This window comes from Nannospalax galili, unplaced genomic scaffold (genome assembly GCF_000622305.1).
Source record: "Nannospalax galili isolate Female #2095 unplaced genomic scaffold, S.galili_v1.0 scaffold251, whole genome shotgun sequence".
Lineage (NCBI taxonomy): Eukaryota > Metazoa > Chordata > Mammalia > Rodentia > Spalacidae > Nannospalax > Nannospalax galili.
The window spans coordinates 674,346-694,972 of record NW_008329576.1 but is presented as its reverse complement, the minus strand read 5'-3'; the positions used below and the strand labels follow the sequence as shown (position 1 = coordinate 694,972).

The following is a 20,627-nucleotide window of genomic DNA, read 5'->3' as shown; positions in this document are numbered from 1 at the left end:
AGGACAGCTGGGGCTACAAGGAGACCCTGTCTCAAAAAAAGACCAAAAAAATAATAATAATAGTAATAATAATAAAATACTTTAAAAAGGAAAAAGAAAATACTGGATTATCCTAACACTAGTATACCTTCCTTTTCTCCTTGGAGGGTTGCCTCATTTAGAATGAGAGTATCTAAAGTGAAGAAAATTACAACAATCCCTAGAATTTACTTGATACTGTGGTGTTAAATGATATGGTGTATCTAAAGATTTAAAATAATTTTTCAGTTGTCATCTCATTTCTATAGCCATCATCCCCCAGATGATCTTAAATCAATCCCATGGAAAGGTGAGGTATGACTGAATGATCATCATGGAATCAGGTCATGATTTACATAAGTGACTAATGTTCTTTGCAAAAATTGTACTAGATTTTACCAACGGTGTATTTCCCTATAAGCAGCCCTTAAAGCACTTTGTGATTTGTCGGTCTCTTCTTCCCAGGAAGTTACCCCCAAACCTGCTGTGATCTCTACCCCCACACCCACCATCGTGCGTCCTGGCTCCCTGCCTCTCCACTTAGGTTATGATGCACTTCATCCAACTCTTCCCTCTCCGACATCTGTCATCACACAGGCTCCACCATCCAACAGGCAAATGGGGTAAGCACGGAGACCAGAGAGAGAGAACGAAACCTGAGTTTCTTTCTTTGTGAAATTGTTTGATCAAATGAGAACTATCTGTTGTGGTTCTTCTGGGATGTTTTCTGTTTATTTGGTTAGTTGGATTTTTTGTGGTTTTTATTTGGTTAGTTGGATTTTTTGTGGTGGTTTTTTTTTTTTTTGGTTTTTGTTTGTTTGTTTCAAGGCAGGGTCTTTCTGGGTAGCCCAAGTTAGCCTCAAACTCTCATGCTACTGTTTCTGCCTCCTGAGTGCTGGGATTACAGGTATGTGCCACCATAGCTTGCTCCAGGACTTATTTTTACATACTTATGAAAAATGAGTTATTGAGACTGTTTCCTAAAACAAAAACATTTCTCTTTTTAAAATATTGTTTAAGATTTTAAAAATTATTTTTGTATGTAGTGGGGGTTGAGTATGTACATGTGAGTGTAGGTACTCACAGAGGCATCAGATCCCCCTGGAGCTGGAGTTTTAGGCAGTTGTGAGCCACCTGTCATAGGTACTGGAACTAAACTCAGGTCCTCTGGAAGAGCACACTCTTAAGCACTGAGCTATATCTCCAGCCCAAAATAAGACCTTTAAAAAATTTTTTTTTGATTTATTTTTATTTTTTATGTGTATGAGTGTTATGCCTGCATATATGTAAGTGCACCCATGTCATGCAGTGCCTGCAGAGAACTGAAGAGGCTGTCAGATCCCCTGGAACTGGAGTTATGAACAGTTGTTAGCTGCCATGTGGGTACTGGGATTTGAACCTGGGTCTTCTGCAAGAACAGCTGGTTCTGCAGAACTTCCAAGCCGTCTCTCCAGCCCAAAATAAGACCTTTAAAAATTTTTTTTTGATTTATTTTTATTTTTTAAGTGTATGAGTGTTATGCCTGCATATATGTAAGTGCACCCATGTCATGCAGTGCCTGCAGAGAACTGAAGAGGCTGTCAGATCCCCTGGAACTGGAGTTAAGGATGGTTCATAGCCACCATGTAGGTGCTGGGAATCGAACCTGGGTCCTCTGCAAGAGCAGTCAGTGCTCTTAACCGTTGAGCATATCTCTCCAGCCCCTTTTTTGTCTTTTTTGAGACAGGGTCTCCTTGTAGCCCCAGCTGTCCTGGAACTCACTATGTAGACCAGGCTGGCCTTGAACTCACAGAGATCCGCCTGCCTCTGCTTCCCAAGTGCTGGGATTAAAGGCATGCGCCACCACACCCAGCTTATTATTTTTATTTTATGTGTATGAGTGTTATGCCTGCATGTAAGTAAGTGTACTTGTGTTGTGTAATGCCCGAGGACAGAAGAGGATGTCGGATTCCCTGGAACTGGAGTTACAGACAGTTGTTAGCTGCCATGTGGGTGGTGCTGGGATTTGAACCTGGGTCTTCTTCAAGAACAGTCAGTGTTCTTAACCACTGAGCCATCTCTCCAGCCCCAAGACATTTTCTTTAAAAAAAATTTTTTTTTTTCCCCAGCCAAACAGGAGTGACAACCTGCCTATAATCCTAGGAGGCTGAGACAGGTGGATTTTGAGCCCAAGACCAGCCTGGGATATATAGTGAGACTCTGGCATTAAAAAATATTAATAAACAAAAGAACAAAAAACTATCATGACCTTTTTTAGTAGGTGAAAAAAATATTTATTTGGGGATAATACATCCATAATTTGCAGATTTAATGCCTCTTTAATCTTAAAAAAAAAAAGAATACTTAAAACCTTCAGAAGTTACAGTGATGAAGGCTAGATGAGGAAGGGTATTTGTTCTCAGCCTCAGTCCTGTTGAGTGAATGAAGGGCTAAAAACCTCTTGAATCATTTTCTTTCAATCTTTGCTACCCCTGATTTTGTGTTTCTCTCTACTCCTGGCAGAATGGATATACTTGAAATCCTGTTCCTAGGAACATGGGTTAAGAGTCTGTTGTAAAGAGTCAACTTTTTTTTTTTTTTGTCTTTTTGAGACAGGGTCTCCCTGTAGCCTCAGCTGGCCTGGAACTCACTATGTAGACCAGGCTGGCCTTGAACTCACAGAGATCCACCTGCCTCTGCCTCCCAAGTGCTGGGATTAAAGGTGTGTGCCACCACACCTAGCCCTCTTTTTTTTGAAGATTTATTTTTGTTTCTAGGTTTTGTGTGTGTGTGTGTGTGTGTGTTGCATGTGTGTGCTCATGTGTGTCCAAGAGAGAGAGAGAGAGAGAGAGAGAGAGAGAGAGAGAGAGAGAAGGTGCCAGTGGAGGTCAGAAAGCTTCTAATCCCCTGGAGCTACAGTTACAGACAGTTGAGAGCCACCCGCCACCCAACATGGGTGCTGGGAACTAAACTTGGGTCCCCTGTAAGAGTAGTACATTTTTTTAACCACTGAGCCATTTTTCCATCCAAGGAGTCAGCTTCCTAAAATGTATTCTCTGGAAGATATTAAAAAGCACAGCTTCTTTTGGGGGAAAGTAGAGCAAAACATGGAAACGAACAAGAGAAACATTCAGATTTGATCATTGTATAGCATAATTTATCTTTGAAAATTGACAAACTTTGATCTAATTCCCTTTTGCCCAAGGCAAAATGTGTTGATGGTGGGGATGTTTGTTTAATCATTCTAAATTCCTAATAGGATTCGCTCCCTACCATTGAATTTGCTTGATTTGCAAGGTAAAGGTTTTGCCAGGCTAGGAGCCTAGAAATGCAGCACTTTCTTAGTATGTCCAGTGCCCCGTTAATCTCTAGTGCCAGAAAACACCAAAAACTTACAGGGTTTTGCTAGGCAAAAGGATGTAATTAGTGAAATAAGGCTTGCCTAGCATGTTCTAAGGCTTTTGTGTTCAATCTCCAGAAATACTTTGCCATTTCTCTTTATCTGTTTTCCCATGCAAGGAAGTGTCAAGATTTTACAGTGCCGCTCTAGCCCTTCCCTGATGAGAGAAGACTATAAAATATGCTTTGATTATAGGAAGAAGACCTATAAGCAAAAGGTCTACTTTGTGACATTTCACTTCGTATCTCCTGTAGGTCTCCTACTGGTTCCCTCCCTCTCGTCATGCATCTTGCTAATGGACAGACCATGCCTGTGCTGCCAGGGCCTCCAGTACAGATGCCTTCTGTTATTTCGGTGAGCTTTGTCAGCCAACCCTACCAAAATACTAATCCCTCCCTTCCACCTGAATGATCATAATCAGAGGGGCCCCAGGGAAATGTGGGCCTGGACCATACTAGCTGAGTGTGGCAGCCTGCCCAAACTCTTCACTAACCTCTGCCAGTCCAGCACTATGGAACATTAGACAAAGACTCATCTGGACAATTGGCTCCTGGTCTAGGAATTGATCTTGCCAGCCTGCTGACTGGTTGATTTCACTTGGCACATAGCTTCTCCCAAATTGCTCACCACTTTCTTCAAGATATAGCCCCAGCCTTTCCCACAGAAAATGCCCTAGCACTGAAGGATTAGCTTCCATAGGGAAGGCATTTCCCAAGCTGCCCCTGCATGTCCTGTGTGAAGGTTGCACAGAACAGGCCCTCACATGCCAATCTCAATAACACTTCATTTGGGAAAACTATGTCTCCTTGTTTTTGGCCCTTCTCTTGATCTAGCTGGCCAGACCTGTGTCCATGGTGCCCAACATTCCTGGAATACCTGGCCCACCAGTTAACAGTAGTGGTTCCATTTCTCCCTCTGGCCACCCTGTGCCATCAGAAGCCAAGATGGTGAGTATATCCCAGCCCAGAACAAAGCTGGCCCTTCTGAAAGAAGTAAAATCAGGCTAGGCTTTTCAAGTGAACTGAACATAAGAACCTTCTGGGGTTTGCAAAGCTGAAGACCCTGCTGTGGGGTTTAGAAAAGAAGAGACACTGATTCATGAGTCTCATCTTTCCTCCCTACCTTTACAGCCTGATACACAGACCGTGGCAGGGAAAGAGGCAGCACAGATTGCTTGGAATGGAACACTTGCCGTTTTAGTTCCAGGGTGACAGATGGAAGGTGGGTGGGCAGGGGAGCTGGCCAAGAGGTGAATAGCTGCATAACCAGCATTTGGCCAGGTTCCAGGAGAGAGCCTTCATCTGGACCCTATTGCTTCAACAACCCTGTCCCCAACTGTGCCCAGGATGATAGCCAGGGAACAAAGCAGGCATTTTGGGGATCCAGGTGTACATTTTCTTCTTTTAATTCCTCTGTTAAGGGAAAATTGGGGTGGGAATTTTTACCATAAAGTCAGTAATAAAATCTAAGCCCATCCTTCCTATCTTTGACAGAATCTCTCTTTTTTTTTTTAAATCTTTTCCCACAGAGACTAAAAGCCACACTAACGCATCAAGTCTCCTCACTCAATGGAGGTTGTGGAATGGCGGTGGGTACTGCCAGCACCATGGTGACAGCCCGTCCAGAGCAGAGCCAGATCCTTATCCAGCACCCTGATGCTCCATCCCCTGCCCAGCCACAGGTCAGCTAGGCCACTGAATGAGGGAACAAGCTGTGCTACCCTTACTCTTATATCATGTGTTTTTCAAAGAGCAGAAAATTACAGAATAAGATTTCAGCTTTCTGGGTATCTTCCTGCTGCTTTGGGCCTTTTTGACAGGTTGACTACAGCAAAATAAACCATTCTTTATCTGTCCACCTTTGTGTTAGAGATACATGCAAACAGCCTGAATTATGCAGAGCTATTGCAGAGGAAGCCTCTATATTTTTCCCATATATGAATGATAGCTTAAGATATCTGCAGAGTCATCTGAACTGACAGAACCTCACCCTAAACCGCATTACACACTAAAAGGAGGCTCCTGTACCACTTGCTCATCTGTTAAGTCTTAATAAAAAATAACTTATCTGATTAGATTTTATAACATAAACCACACTAAAAGAATGTATTAGTACAACATGATATTATAGTAATAAAATAGATGGCTTATTAAAAAATAAGAAAACACAGCCAGGGGTGAGGAGGGTGGCACATGCCTTTAATCCCAGCACTTGGGAGGCAGAGGCAGGCAGAGCTCTGTGAATTAAGGCCAGCCTGGTCTCCATAGTGAATCCAGGCCAGCTGGGGCTACAGGGGGACCCTGTCTCAAAAGGAAAAAAAAAGAAAAGCCCACCAAAAAACCTCTCATTACCAATTCAATCCCTTTTTAGCACAGAGAAATAAAAAATCTAAAAAACTCAAAGTAAAAAAGCCAGGGGAGAGCCCATTTAGTTGCCCAGTTCTCTTCTGAGTGAGCTCTCAGGTTTAACAAGAATCATCTTCAGTTTTCATGATTGTCTGCACTGGACAGGTGACAATGACCTGAGATTGGTTTCTAGAGTTACATTCATTACCCAGTCCTTCTTTTACTGTCACCACCTGCTTCATCAGTTGCCACCACATGTCCAGACATTTCATGGACATACCCTGCCTTAAAGCTTGGCCAATAACACAGGTCTTCATTTGAGTTTTCTTATGAAATCTAAATCTTCCCACCATTCTAAACACCCTCATTCCCCATTCATTCTCTCTCTCTCTCTCTCCCTCCCTCTCTCTCTCTCTGTCCCACTGCAAAAAATAAGTATTCATACCTCCCTATAATAGCCCGAATTTCACTGGTAATGAAATTAATTAAAAGCATTTTTTTCTCCTTTTCTGAACCTGACACAGCATGTAATTGTTTGTATATAATTGCCTGTCCAAACGTGATTCTCAAACTTTAAACTCCCCTGTCATTCTCCCCTAATTCTGATTCCCTTGCCTATAAGATTCCCTACTGTAGAGAAACAAAAAGTGCCAGATATAGTGGCTTACACCTGTAATCCCAGCACTCAGGAGGCTGAGGCAGGACTGCTAGAAGTTCTAAGCTAGTCTGGTCTATAGTGAGTTCCAGGACAGAGTAAGACCCTATCTCAAAGAACAGAAGGGAGGAAGGGAGGCAGGAGGGACGGAAAGAGAGAAAGAGTAGCTGAGCCTTGTGTCACAGGCCTGTAACCCAGGGGTCACAAGTCAAGTCCAACATGGGCAGTTGAGTGAAATTGTGCCCCAAAGTGAAAAAAATAAAAACAAAATGGCCAGAGGCGCTGGCCCACACTTGTAATACCAACATTTGGAAGGTAGCAGCAAGCAGGATCAGAAGATCAAGGTTATCCTTGGCTATGTAGTGAATAGAGGGCAGCCCAGACTATATTAGAACCTATCTCAAACAAAAAGAGAACTAGGGTTACGGCACAAGCCTGAGGTTCAGTACCCACTACAAAAAAAAAGAAAATAGGCTGGAGCGATGGCTCAGTGGGTAAGAGTACTTTCTCTTGGCTCTGGAGAGATGGCTCAGCGGTTAAAAACACAGGTTGTTCTTGCAGAAGACCCGGGTTCAAATCCCAGCACCCACATGGCAGCTAACAACTGTCCATAACTCCAGTTCCAGGGGATCTGACAGCCTCTTCTGTCTTCTGCAAGCATTGCATGACACGGGTGCACTTACCTACATGCAGGCAATACACGCATACACATACAATAAAAATAATAAATAAAATTTTTTTTAAAAAAGTACTTGCTGCTCTTGCAAAGCACCCAAGTTCAGTTCCCAGCACCCACATGGCAGCACATAAAACCATCTGTAACTCCAGTTCCAGAGGATCCAACAACCTCTTCTGCCTCCATGTGCACAGGCAAGCATGTGGTGCACATTCATACAGGCAGGCAAAACACATAAAAATTAATCTTTTTTTGGTCTTTTTCAGACAGGGTCTCCCTGTAGCCCCAGCTGGCCTGGAACTCACTATGTAGACCAGGTTGGCCTTGAACTCACAGAGATCCACCTGTCTCTGCCTCCCGAGTGATGAGATTAAAGGTGTGTGCCACCACTCTTGGCCAAAAAAATTTTTTAAATGCAAAACCAACCACAAAACAATCCTAGTTTCATTTTCTGTGTGTCTCAGAAACAAACAATCAGTTTCCAGCAGAACTGTGACTTGTCAAAGTGTGGCACTGAGAAGACTGAAAGGAGATGGGAGGTAGAATGAGAAACTAAGTGGCATGGGTGGTAAGACTAACTGGGATTGCCAGATCTCTACCAGACCTTATTAATCTGCCTAACTCAGGCTTGATTTTGAAAAAAATTGATTTTCTCATCAAGTACTCTTCCTCTGTTGTGCCTAGTGGTGAGGTATATGCCTCCAGAGACCTTGTGTACTAGTTTGCTTTCTGTTCCTGTGATAAACACCATGACCAAAGGCAAGTTGGGGAGGAAAGACTTTATTTCAGCTTACAGGTTGACAGTCCATCTTTGAGGGAAGCCAGGGCAGGTGCTCAAGGCAAGAACCTGAAGGCAGGAACTGAAGTAGAGCCCAAGGCAAGAACCTGAAGGCAGGAACTGAAGTAGAGCCCATGGAGGAACACCTGCACAGGAGTGACATCACCCACAGTGGGCTGGGCCTTACCACATCAGTCAGCAATCAAGAAAATGCCCCATAGACATGCCCCCAGGCCTATCAGATGGAGGAAATTACTCAATTCAGGGTCCCTCTCCCCTGGTGTGTCAAGATGACACCCAAAGCTAACTATGACATTTAGGCAGAAGGATTGAAAGCTCAGGGTTGGAGCTGTAGAGATGGCTTAGTGGTTAAGAGCATTGGCTGCTCTTGCAGGGAATCCAGGTTTGGTTCCCAGCATTCACATAGTGGCTAATAACCATCCATCCATAACTCCAGTTCCAGGGGTTCCAACACCCTCTTCTGGCCTCCTGGGGCATTGCATGCACAAGTGTACCTACATACATGCAGGCACATACACATTAGAATAAAAATAATAAAAGATTTAAAAGAAAAAAAAAAGAGGGCTAGAGAGATGACTCAGCAATTAAGAGCACTGACTGCTCTTGCAGAGGACTCAATTCCCAGCACTCACATGGTGGCTACGAACTGTCCTTAACTCGAGTTTCAGGGAAATCCTCGAGTTTCAGGGAAATCCGAAGCCCTCTTCTGACCTCCGCAGCATTGCACGGACATGGGTGTACTCACATACATGCAGGCAATACATTCATACACATAAAATAAAAATAATAAAATATTTTTTTAAAAAAGCTGAAAGCTGGGCATGGTGGTGCATGCCTTTAATCCCCTTACTTGGAAGGCAAGGCAGGCAGATTTCTGTGAGATCTATCTATGCCAGCATGGTCTACATAGTGAGTTCTAGGCCAGCTACAGGGAGACCCTGTCTCAAAAAATAAAAGATGGAAGTTAGTTGAGGGTCAGGCTGGGCTAGATAGTTTCAAAAAAAAAAAAAGGAAAAGAAAAAAACTACCTTCTTTCCTGGGCAACAGGTCTCTCCAGCACAGCCCACTCCTAGTACTGGAGGACGGCGGCGACGCACAGTGGATGAAGATCCAGATGAACGGCGGCAGCGTTTCCTGGAGCGCAATCGGGCAGCAGCCTCTCGCTGCCGCCAGAAACGGAAACTGTGGGTGTCCTCCCTTGAAAAGAAGGCGGAGGAACTCACTTCTCAAAACATCCAGCTGAGTGTAAGTGGGTCCTGGGTGACTATGGGAACTGTAGTGTCTGTAAAGTGAGACTCTGAAAAGAGTAAAGCAATACAATAGAAAATGGTCATTCTTTAATTAGGGTAGATCAAGAAGAATACAGAACTTACTAGAATGGGACCCCTGTGCTTGCTCTGGCAGCACATACGCTAAAGACAGAACTGAGATCCTCCCCTAGCAATGGAGAAACAGACCATCTCCCTTCAAATGTGCCACTAGCACAAGTCATTCATAAACCCATTTGGGAGCTGGAGATGTAGGTCAGTGGCACAATGTCAACAATCTAAAAGGGAGACATTGAGAGGAGGAAGAAAACAGGTGGGGGTGGGGACATAGACCCATTTTGATGAAAGAAATCAGATTAAGCCCAGAGTACTCTTTTTCTTTTCTTTTTTTTTTTTGGTCTTTTTGAGACAGGGTCTCCCTGTAGCCCCAGCTGTCCTGGAACTCACTATGTAGACCAGGCTGGCCTTGACTAAATGTGTGTGCCACCACACCCGGCCAGAGTACTCTTTTAAATCATTAGTAGACTCTGACTGGAGTTATGGAACACCCAATGAGAAATATCTTTATTCCAGATTGTGATGTTTTTTCTTTCTTTGATTAACCTACACTAACACAAATAGAAAAGTTATAATCCAGGCATTCTCTTGAATATTATTTTCCCTTCTTCTGATTTTCTTTCTTTTTTAAACACTCAAGACATTATCACTGTTATTTAAAGCTTGATTTTTTTTTCCTTTTTTCCCCAACTCCCTTAAAGCTTGATTTTTATAAAACATTTAAAAATTAAAAGTTCTTTATTACAGAAATTAAACAATACAAATATCCATTGCTTTGTAGGTTCATAGTATATACATTAAAATCAAATAATTGCCTGGTGTAGTGGCGCATGCCTTTAATCCCAGCACTCTGGAGGCAGAGGCAGGCGGATCTCTGTGAGTTCAAGGCCAGCCTGTTCCACATAGCGAGTTCCAGGACAGCTGGGGCTATAGGGAGACCCTGTCTCAAAAAAGACCAAAAAAGAAATAATTACAATTTTCAACATGGGGTCTGTACAATGGCAGAAATGACAAATGGATCTAATAAAGCAGTATTTCACTAATTTCAGAAACCAAACAAAGATTCAGACGACCCTCTTTTGCTCTTTATATTTAGAAACCTTTCTACATAGTTTCTGAGTCAAGCTACTATCTACAGTTACCCCTTTAAAGGAGTTCACTTCCCAACGCTGACAGAATTCATTGGCTCCTCTTGAATAATGTGCAGCTCTCATAAGGTGCTGAGTCTACAGGAGGGTGAGCAGGAACCCAAGAAATGTAACAATCAGGCACATTTATTAAAGTACACTGTTGGCTTTTCCCCACCTTATCCTTAGTCACTGACAGGGATTTTGTAGGCTACCATACTATTCACTTTGTGGACTGTGGTAGTAAATAAGCGTAGATGGACTTCTTCAGAATTGGTAATGAACTATGGTCCTGATTCTTCCCACTTTTCAGGCACAACCAAATCTTTGTTGGTATAAATCAGTAGATCAAATGAACAAGAAACTTCCAACAGTGGCAGAAATGTCACGGTAGCCGTGATCTGTCTGATCATGGAGCGAATTTCATCCTGGATAGCTTTCTATGACTTTTCTCTAGGAGCACTGTCTTCTTTCGCAGTTTTGTCACACTCAATATCAAACTGCCATCTTTCAAGGACCTCACCACTTTCAGTATCTGAGATGACTACCACCAACTTCTGAACTGAGCACTTGTACAGCCATTCTTTTAGTTGCTCCACCACATTATTGAGATACTTTATGAGCTCAGGATCATAGTTACAAACAAGGTGAGTCCATATTTCTGCACTTGGGTGAAGGTTTCCAATGGATATATGCCCCACTGATACAAAATGCTGTTGATGCCAAATGAGAAGAACTCAGCCACGATCTCCATGCTCCCAAGCAGGGTGATGCCTTGCTCTCCGAAAGCTGCAGTGCCATGATTGGGCCCACGGGAGAACACACTCACACCATGCAGAGCAGAGCAGCTCCTTGGGCTGTTCCCTGATTTTATTTTTTAAGAATACTTTTTTTTTTTTTTTTTTTGGTCTTTTTGAGACAGGATCTCCCTGTAGCTCCAGCTGGCCTGGAACTCACTATGTAGACCAGGCTGGCCTGGAACTCACAGAGATCCGCCTGCCTCTGCCTCCCAAATGCTGGGATTAAAGGCTTGAGCCACCACACCGGGCTTTAATGTCTATGAGTGTTTTGCCTGCAAGTTTGTAACTGGTCCTGTGTCATGCAATACTCACGGAGGCCAGAAGAGGGCCCTGACAAAATGTGCGTTACAGATGGTTGTTAGCTGCCATGTGGGTGCTGGGAACAGAACTGGGGTCCACTGCAAGAACAGCCAGTGCTCTTAACCACTGAGCCACTGCAGTTTACCTTTTATTTATTCTTTGACAATTTCATATATGTATACAATGTATCTTTATCATATCCATTCTCAGCTCCCCATCTTCCAATTATTAAAACATTTACAAAGTACTATGTGACTATGTTTCTGTTATCTCATACACACAAGTATTGAATAAAAACAAAGTTTTTTGCTTTTTTTTAAAATTTTTGTTGAGACGGGGATCTTACTGTATAGCCCTGGCTGGCCTTGAACTCACAGAAATCCACCTGCCTCTGCCTCTACCTCTGCCTCTGCCTCCTGAGTGCTTGGATTATAGGCCTGTCCCAACACAACCAGCAAAGTCCTTTTTTTTGTCTCTGAGACAGGGTCTCCCTGTAGCCCCAGCTGTCCTGGAACTCACTATGTAGACCAGGCTGGCCTCAAACTCACAGAGATCCAGCTGCCTCTGTGTCCCAAGTGCTGGGATTAAAGGTGCGAGCCACCACGTCTGGCACAAAGTCCTTTTTTTAAAGTTCTTTTTAGTTTGCTTTTCCCAGTCCCACTTCCATTCTTTTCCCTTTAGATAAAGCTGGGTAAACTGTCAGGATATTTACATTTCTAAATACTTTTTCATTTATAAACAAATTTCTAGAAGTAGGCTTTCTTAGTCAAAAAGCATTACATTATATGCCAGATGTGGTAATGCAAACCTTTAATCCCGGCACTCAGGAGGCAGAGGCAGGCGGATCTCTGTTAGTTTGAAGCCAGCCTGGTCTACATAATGTGTTCCAAGTCAGCTGGAGCTACAGGGAAATCCTGTCTCAAAAAGTTAAAAAAAAAAAAAAGCATTATGTTATTAATTTGTGAGTCACTGTATTTATCTCAAAAATCTTTTTTTATTTTTCCTGTTATGAGTCCTTTTCACTGTAGGCAGCTCCTGTCCTTGAATTTGTGACTGTCCTGGCCCTTGGCTCTCTGAAGACTTACTGAACTAGTTATTATGTCCCAATTTGTGGAAGAAAATCTAGACAGCATTCTGCCCTTACTCTAATGGTCATAGAATTGTGCTCAGCATTAGCACAGTTCTAAAGTTACTATGATGATCATTGGTTATAGACAGCAAAAACTAATAAATGCTAGTTTTCCTTTTCCAGTTGAATAACTTCATAGAAATGTTGGCTGTAACATTTTATATAATAGCTATTAAACATCCAAAAGTGGAGGATGAATTTTCTTGACACTCTTTTTCTTCCTTCCCCCCTTCAGAATGAAGTCACATTACTACGCAATGAAGTGGCTCAGTTGAAACAGCTACTGTTAGCGCATAAAGACTGCCCAGTCACTGCACTACAGAAAAAGACTCAAGGATACCTAGGTGAGTGCTCACAGCCCAAGCAAAATCAGTCAGTTAGTAAATCAAGTGCCTCATCCGTTTATAAGACCATCCTAAATGTTCTGAGAATTCTCAGACTGATGAGTGCATAGCCTTTGTGGAGCACCAGTCCTACCCCTCCCCGCAAAAAAAGATTTTTCCACACATGTAATTCTACCACTTAGGAGGTAGGGAGATCAGGAGTTCATGAAGCCAGGTGTGTTGGAACACACCTTTAATCTCAGCACTTAAAAGGCAGAGGCAGGTGGATCTCTTCTAATTTTGAGGCCAACCTGGTCTACATAGCAAGTTCCAGCCAGCCAAAGCTACATGGTAAGACCCTGTTTCAAAAACTAATAATAATGAACCTGGGCATGGTGCTACCTGCATGCAGTCCCAATATTCAGGAGTCTGAGACAGGTGGATCATGAATTCAAGGCCATACTAAGGCACACAGTGAGACTTTGTCTCAAAAACACAAACAAAAAAGAAGAAAGGGAAAGAGTCAGACATAGTGGCATATACTTGTAATCCTAGAGTTCAGGAGGCAGAGGTAGGAGGAGAATTGCTGCAGGTTCAAGACCCACTTGGTCTACATAGTGAGTCCCAGGCCAGCCAGGGATGCATAATGAGACCCTGACTCAAAAACAGACAAGCTGGGCATGGTTGTCTATGCCTTTAGTCCTGGCACTGGGGAGGCAGAGGAAGGTGGATCTCTGAATTCGAGACTAGCCTGGTCTACATAGTTTTAGGGCAGCCAGTGTTACATAGTAAGACCCTAACTCAGAAAACCAAACAACAACAACAACAAACAGCCAATCAAAGAGGCTGGTGTGGCTGGAGTGGAGAGCATGAGGGCAGGGTAGTTGAAATGAATAAGAGGAAGTACTGAGAGCATTTCACATGAAGTTTTGTTGTTCACAACAAGGACCTCAGCTTTTACATCATCCATCTGTGGGGAGGGTATTCAGTGCAGGTGCAATGTGAAGGATGTGATCTGACTTATATTTGAACAAGATTACTTGGCTAGAGACAGCCAGGGTACACAAACAGGAGCAAAGCAATCCAACTAGAGAGCTATTATAACATGAGCAAGAGATGATTGAATCTTGATCAGGATGGTGGTATCAAAGAAGGTGAAAAGGGATTAAATTCAGGATATACTTTGAAGTTAAAGTGACAGAGTTGGATAACCGGACAGATGGTATGTATACATGAGAAAAATTTTTTAAAATCATACCAAGGGGCTGGAGAGATGGCTCAGTGATTAAGAGCACTGACTGCTCTTGCAGAGGACCCCAGTTCGATTCCCAGCACGCACATGGTGGCTACGAACCGTCCTTAACTCCAGTTCCAGGGGAATCCAAAGCCCTCTTCTGACCTCTGTGGCATTGCACGATACAGGTGCACTCACATACATGCAGGCAATACATTCATACACATAAAATAAAAATAATAGCTGGGCGTGGTGGCACAACGCCTTTAGTCCCAGCACTCAGGAGGTAGAGGCAGGCGGATCTCTGTGAGTTCAAGGCCAGCCTGGTCTACATAGTGAGTTCCAGTGTCTTAGAGTGTTCTTCATTGCTGTGACAAAATACTCTGACCAATACCAGCTTGGGGAGGAAAGGGTTTATTTGTCTTACATCTCCCAGGTCGCATGCAGTTCATCAGGGAGCCCAAGGTAGGAACTCAGGGCAGGAACCTGGAGGCAGGAGCTGGAGCACAGGCCATGGAGGAATGCTGCTTACTGGCTTGCTCCCCTGGCCCCTGCTCAGCCTGCTTTCTTATGCAACACAGGCCCACCTGCCCATGGGTGGCACCACCCACAGTGAGCTGGGCCCTCCCACATCACTCATCAAGAAGATGCCCTTCAGACATGGCCACAGGCCAGTCCAATAGAGGCAATTTCCCAATTGAGGCTCCCTCAACCCAGGTGTGTCAAGTTGACACTAAAGCTATCCAGCACATCCAGGTCAGCTGGGGCTACAGGGAGACCCTGTCTCAAAAAGACAAAAAAAAAAAAACTCGACTACTTAGCATTATGGAGTCACCCTTGTATGCAGCTCAATTATTTGTGTTTAGTAGTAATTGTCACTTTGAATGGTATAATATAACTCATAAAAAATATATTACATCATCAGGCTAATTGATAGGTAGTTCTGATTGATTTCTTTGTACTTTTATATGTTAACTGAATCCTGGCCATTCATAGCATTGTTTGATTATAACTTTATATATTTATCAGGCTTAACTGTTGTACCAACTACATGCTAAAGGTACGTTTCAAAACGAATAATTTCATTCCTTTGGGAACTAATGAGAGCAGATTAAGAGATCTATTTAAATTGCCTTTGGGGCTGGCAAGATGGCTCAGCAGGTGAAGTCACGTAATGTCAATCCTGACAACCTGAGTTTAATCACAGGACCCACATAAAGAGAGAGCTGCATGTCTGCTGACCTCCACATGCAAGCACACATCTACATACTCATGCCCACACAGAAGACAAATAAATGTAATTTAAAAAAAAAAATTTTTTTTTGAGACAGGGTCTCCCTGTAGCCCCAGCTGGCCTTGAACTCATAGAGATCTGTCTGCCTCTGCCTCCCGAGTGCTGAGAATTAAGCAATCTCTTTTTTTTTTAAATCACCTCTAAAGATAGAAATAAGAGAAGCTGGTCATGGTAGTACAAGTCTATAATCCTGGCATTCCGGAGCCTAAAGCAAGAGAATTTGAGGCCAGCCTAGGCTACATAATAAGTTCAAGGCAAGTAGGTTTTACAGCTAGACCTGTCTTCAAAAATAAAACTAGCTACTAATCTAGTAACTCTGGAGACTGAGGCAACAGGATTATCATGGGTTTGAGGCCAGCTTGATCTATGTAATAAGTTCCAAGCCAGCCAGAGCTATATAGCAAGACTTTGTCCCAAAAACCAAAAATAAACCAGATGGGAATAAAGGGAAAAGGTTCCAAACAACCTACTGAAATATGTAGATACCTAGAAGCCAGACAGTATAACTAACATGTTGGTGGAGATAGGTAATTGACCCAATTCTCTCTCTCACACTATTTATTTTTCTTGAGACAAAAGAGTCTATGCAGCCCTGGCTGGCCTAGAACTTGCTATGTAGACAAGGCTGGCCTCTGCCTCTGGAGTACTGGAATTGAAGGCATGTACCACCACACCTAGTGTCCTTCCCCAACTACTCCCCTCACCCCCCCCACCCCACCCCTTTTTTTTTTGAGACAAGGTCTCATGTAGCCCAGGATAGCCTGGAACTTACTTTGTAGTTGAGGATGACTTGAACCTTTTTTTTTTTTTTTTTTTTTGAGCCAGGGACTCCCTGTAGTCCCAGCTGGCCTGGAACTCACTATGTATACACGACTGACCTTGGTCTCACAGAGATCCTTGCCTCTAACTCCCGAGTGCTGGGATTAAAGTCACTTGCCACCACTTTGGCTAACCTTGAACTTCTAATTTCTAATAGTTCTTCATCTACCTCCTGAGTGCTAGGATCGTAGGCTACAGGTATGTACCACTATCCCTGGTTTATGCAATACTGGGATGTGAACTCAGGCCTATGTTCATGCTAGGCAAGCATTCTACCAACTATGTTATGGTCCTAACCCCTGGTTCTCCCCTCCCCCCGCCCCCGCCCAGTTCTTGCCTCTTTTCTCATAACTTCTCATTTTCCAGGTTGTTCATGACTTGAGGTCAGAATTCTGGGGAGTTTTCTACAAAAAAAGATGAGATTAATTTTCCTTCATATTTTGTGATTATGGGAAAAGGTGGTCCTGTTTCTTTCTCCTGTTTTCTAACCACTTGCTCTCTGCTGTTTGCTCTCCTTCCTGACAGAAAGCCCCAAGGAGAGCTCAGAGCCAACGGGTTCTCCAGCCCCTGTGATTCAGCACAGTTCAGCAACAGCTCCTAGCAATGGCCTCAGCGTTCGTTCTGCAGCTGAAGCTGTGGCCACCTCGGTCCTCACTCAGATGGCCAGCCAAAGGACAGAACTGAGCATGCCAATACAGTCACATGTGATCATGACCCCACAGTCACAGTCTGCGGGCAGATGATGTCTCCCATGATGGAGAGGTCCCCAGCCAGAGCTCGCCCGCCTGAGCCAAGAGAAATCAACTTACCCCTCCCATCTGCCTTGGACATGGCAATATGGGGGAGGGGGAATTGTGTGTTGTGAGTATGGACAGATGTGGGGCTTTTCTCTTTAGCCACATGATCATGTATGCTTGACACCTATACTAGGGGCTCCTGCTACAAAGCCACATAGATCATCCCCCAAGGATGAGGTCTCTTACATACCTTCCAGATGGTCTGAACAATCACCCCTGGCCCCAGTGCATGTGTACCTGTCTCAACACTAACCCTTGCAATTCTAGGTTTGGGGTTTCTCAGTGTCCTTTCTTCCCACTGAGCTGTGGCTGTTACCTTCTTGTTCCTTACTAGCATGCCACTTCCTGCTAGATAGAGGAGGGCTAGATTTGATAGCATGTCACTTGCTGTCCCATCCCCAGCCACCTCATGGACTCAGGACTTTGTCTCCCTATAGCTGCTTATTTATCCCTCCCCTTCCCCTTCCTAAATTCCAGTGACAACATTCAGTTATGGAGAATATAAGGTTATCTTTGAATATGAAGTAGCAGATTTTCTGCTCTTCCATATGCTTTATTCCTTATTTCTGCCTACCACCAAACAAAAGCAAAAAGAGGCAAGCAAAACAAGAGTTTTAATAATTTCTTATATATTTCCAAATCAATTGGGTACCTCGTTTCATCTCTTGACTCTCCTTAGTCTAGTGGTGGGGTCTTTCCTACCTTCCCACTAAGCCTTGGGAACCTCATCTTGTGGCCTTCTTGTTAGTGGCAGTGAAAAGGGAAAGAGCCCAGGATCAAACTGGCCTTCCCTACCCTCCAGTCCTAATCATCAGGGCAGACAGGAACAATTTAAGTTAAAGCTCATTCCATCAGGTTACTGGATTAAATAATTCTGGGGTTTTGTTTGTTTGTTTGTTTGTTTGTTTGTTTGTTTTTTGGTCTTTTTGAGACAGGGTCTCCCTGTAGCCCCAGCTGTCCTGGAACTCACTATGTAGACCAGGCTGGCCTTGAACTCACAGAGATCCGCCTTCCTCTGCCTCCCAAGTGGTGCTGGGATTAAAGGTGAGCACCACCACGCCCAGCAATTCTGTTGTTTTGTAAGAGTTTACTAGCCAAAGTGTGCATAGTGTCATCTTTGGTTGGTCCCCTGTCCACATTACTGCCTGTTCTCACTATAACTAGTTCATATCAGCCCTCCCGGAGGCTGTCATATAGGAGATGCTTTTGTGCTCTTGGTCTCTTGTTCCTCCTCCAGCTCTCAGCCTCCCTTCCTTTCTATGTCTTGTATTCACAAGTGCCCATCAACTACCTTGTCTCTCACCAGGTCCCCAGCCTACCACTAGGTGTCTCTAGTCCTGCAGTTTCTTCAACTCATTTCTGCCTCCCTCCTAAATGCAGAGCTTCTCCATGGCACAAGCTCCTAGACTCTGAAGCATTATAGTCAAGGTCCTGAGTGGCTTTTCTTGAGTATAAGACTAGGTGTAGACAGGAGAGGAAGATGTGGTATAATCTCACAGAGGACTGGGGGTCTAGCCTTTCTGATAGACTGTGGCTCCTATTATTTGACAGGGTGGGTTGCAGGAGGAGAAATATACCCTTCCTCGTCCTCTTCTGCATTAGGACTCCTCATTTTCCTTTGGCTCTGAACTATGCAGTTTCTTCCAGGGCCATAGGAAACAATCCAAAGCCAGGGGCCTGTGGATAGATAGGTCATCTTCAATAGCCCTCGAGTAGGAAACCCTTCCAGTTGTCCCAGAGCCACCTCCTGCCATCTGCTTAAGCCAAGACTGTCCTTTTCTCCATCTCTCCTGCCTCCCTCTTAAGCATACAAAGTAAATGCCTGCTTCCTTTTTTGTCTTCCAAAACTGGGTATCATGAAGGAATAAGAAAATACTCTAGCCTACAAGATTTCCATTTCCTCAGAGTATCAGACTAGTGAGCCCATCAGGTGACATTTTCTGACGGACTTGCTATACATCCTCCTTCCTGCTCTTTTCAGTCAGTGCTAAACAAGCCACACCTGGTGAAGATGAACGATCAAAAACATGGTTTTCTCATCCTCGACCCAACAGGAACAGATTCCCTAAGGTGATCAGACTGACAAATGTCATGGCAGATGGTCAGGATGCAGGTTACCACCTCCAGGGACTTCACTTGCCTTTAAAAACACAACCATGTCCCTTGTGGCGGCGCACACCTTTAATCCTAGCACTGGGGAGGCAGAGGTAGACAGAGCTCTGTGAGATCAAGGCCAGCCTGATCTACACAGCGAGTTCTAGGCCAGCTAGGGAGACCGTGTCTCCAAAAAAAAAAAGGGGGGGAGGATTAAAACAACTCAATAGCCATAACTTGTGTTCAGGACTTCTTTAGATGGCTAAGCCCTGGAATTTTTTTTTTTTTTTTTTTTTTTTTTTTTTTTTTTTTTTACTGCTTTTGAGTCCTGCTTCATTTTTTTATTGTCTTGACTTTCCTCCAGCAGCCTTGCACTAAAGCATGACTGAGTTTATGGCTCCTGAGGAGCCTTAATAGACCCTTGCCTATTTTTCTTTCCCCTTCAGTCAAGTGTTTTTTAAAGTTACGAATCAGTTTGTCACTGCATACATGCCCAGCTATTCTGTCCCTGTTGGATGGCTAGTTTAATATGGAGGTCTTTTTCACTCTCTTGTGCCCATGTCTAATTCTTTTGAGTTTTTGTTTTCATCAGTAGGAGGCTAGTATTTGGGATCTGAATGATGAGGGGCACCACCAAAACTATGGTAGGAAAGCAGCACTGACATTAGGAAGGGGCAGGATACCACCAGACAACTCACTGATCCTCAGTCTTACTCTAAGAAGGCAGAGCAATAGCTTACAATGAAGCTTCACTTACAGCCAAGGGGCATGTCACTTACATTGTTATTACTGCCAGCCATCACTCTTCCCTGAGCTTTGTCCTTCCGGACCAGAACCAGATATGACGGAGGGTGTCACGGAGCCTTTCTTGACATCTTGACTCAGATGTGTCATAGAAATGTTCTTCTCTGATCACATCTATTTGGGGTTCTAAATGTCTCCTGTTTGGGTATCAATTCCTCTCTCTAGGTTTGGGAAATTTTGTACTATAATTTCATTAAGTAATTTGTTTCTTTTGAATTTATCTCAGGACTTTCTTCTGCATGGATTCTGAGGTTTGGTCTTTTGAATGTATCCCAGACTTCTTGGAAGTATTGATCATATTCTTTGTTTTCTTTATATATGTCTGAGTGTCATTGTCTTAAATTTGCCTTCCATCCCTGAAATCTGTTCCCCTGCTTGTCTCTTGGTGATGTTTTTGAATGAGGTTCTCACTTGATTATTTCATTCATTTCCATAATTTCTCTTTTTTGTTCCTTTTCGGTGTTTCCATTTCCTTACTAAATTTTTCTTCCATATTTATGACTTTCTCCTCCAACTTACTGTTTTGCCAGTTTTGTATTGAATTCGTTCATTTGTGTGTTTATTTGAGACTTCTATATATAATTAATCTTTTTAAAAAGCAGGACTCTGAATTCTTCAGCATTTCAGCCATCTCAGTGTTTTGGGCTTCTATTATGGGTAGGTTTGGAGTGTGTCCTGGTGGGTTGTCTGTATTCTTTGTTGTGCTTTA

At 43.5% G+C, this 20,627-nt stretch overlaps 1 protein-coding gene and 1 pseudogene across 5 annotated transcripts in view; one reads left to right on the top strand and one right to left on the bottom strand.

Moving 5' to 3' along the window:
• Window positions 1-20,627, top strand: part of Atf7 (activating transcription factor 7) — a 124,888-nt gene that overhangs the window by 97,419 nt on the left and 6,842 nt on the right. For 4 of the 5 annotated variants that reach the window (XM_008838814.3, XM_008838822.3, XM_017799609.2 and 1 more), the window contains 7 exons: window positions 484-641; window positions 3,652-3,751; window positions 4,231-4,344; window positions 4,926-5,078; window positions 8,920-9,117; window positions 12,789-12,897; window positions 16,749-17,456. In XM_008838814.3, coding sequence (XP_008837036.1) covers window positions 484-641; window positions 3,652-3,751; window positions 4,231-4,344; window positions 4,926-5,078; window positions 8,920-9,117; window positions 12,789-12,897; window positions 16,749-16,966 — 1,050 coding nt within the window. In that variant the 3' untranslated portion in view covers window positions 16,967-17,456. Of the gene's footprint in view, window positions 1-483; window positions 642-3,651; window positions 3,752-4,230; window positions 4,345-4,925; window positions 5,079-8,919; window positions 9,118-12,788; window positions 12,898-16,748; window positions 17,457-20,627 lie in introns of those variants that run through there. The other variant, XR_003850462.1, reaches the window with a different exon arrangement.
• On the bottom strand, window positions 10,144-11,125 carry LOC103738693 (annotated as a pseudogene).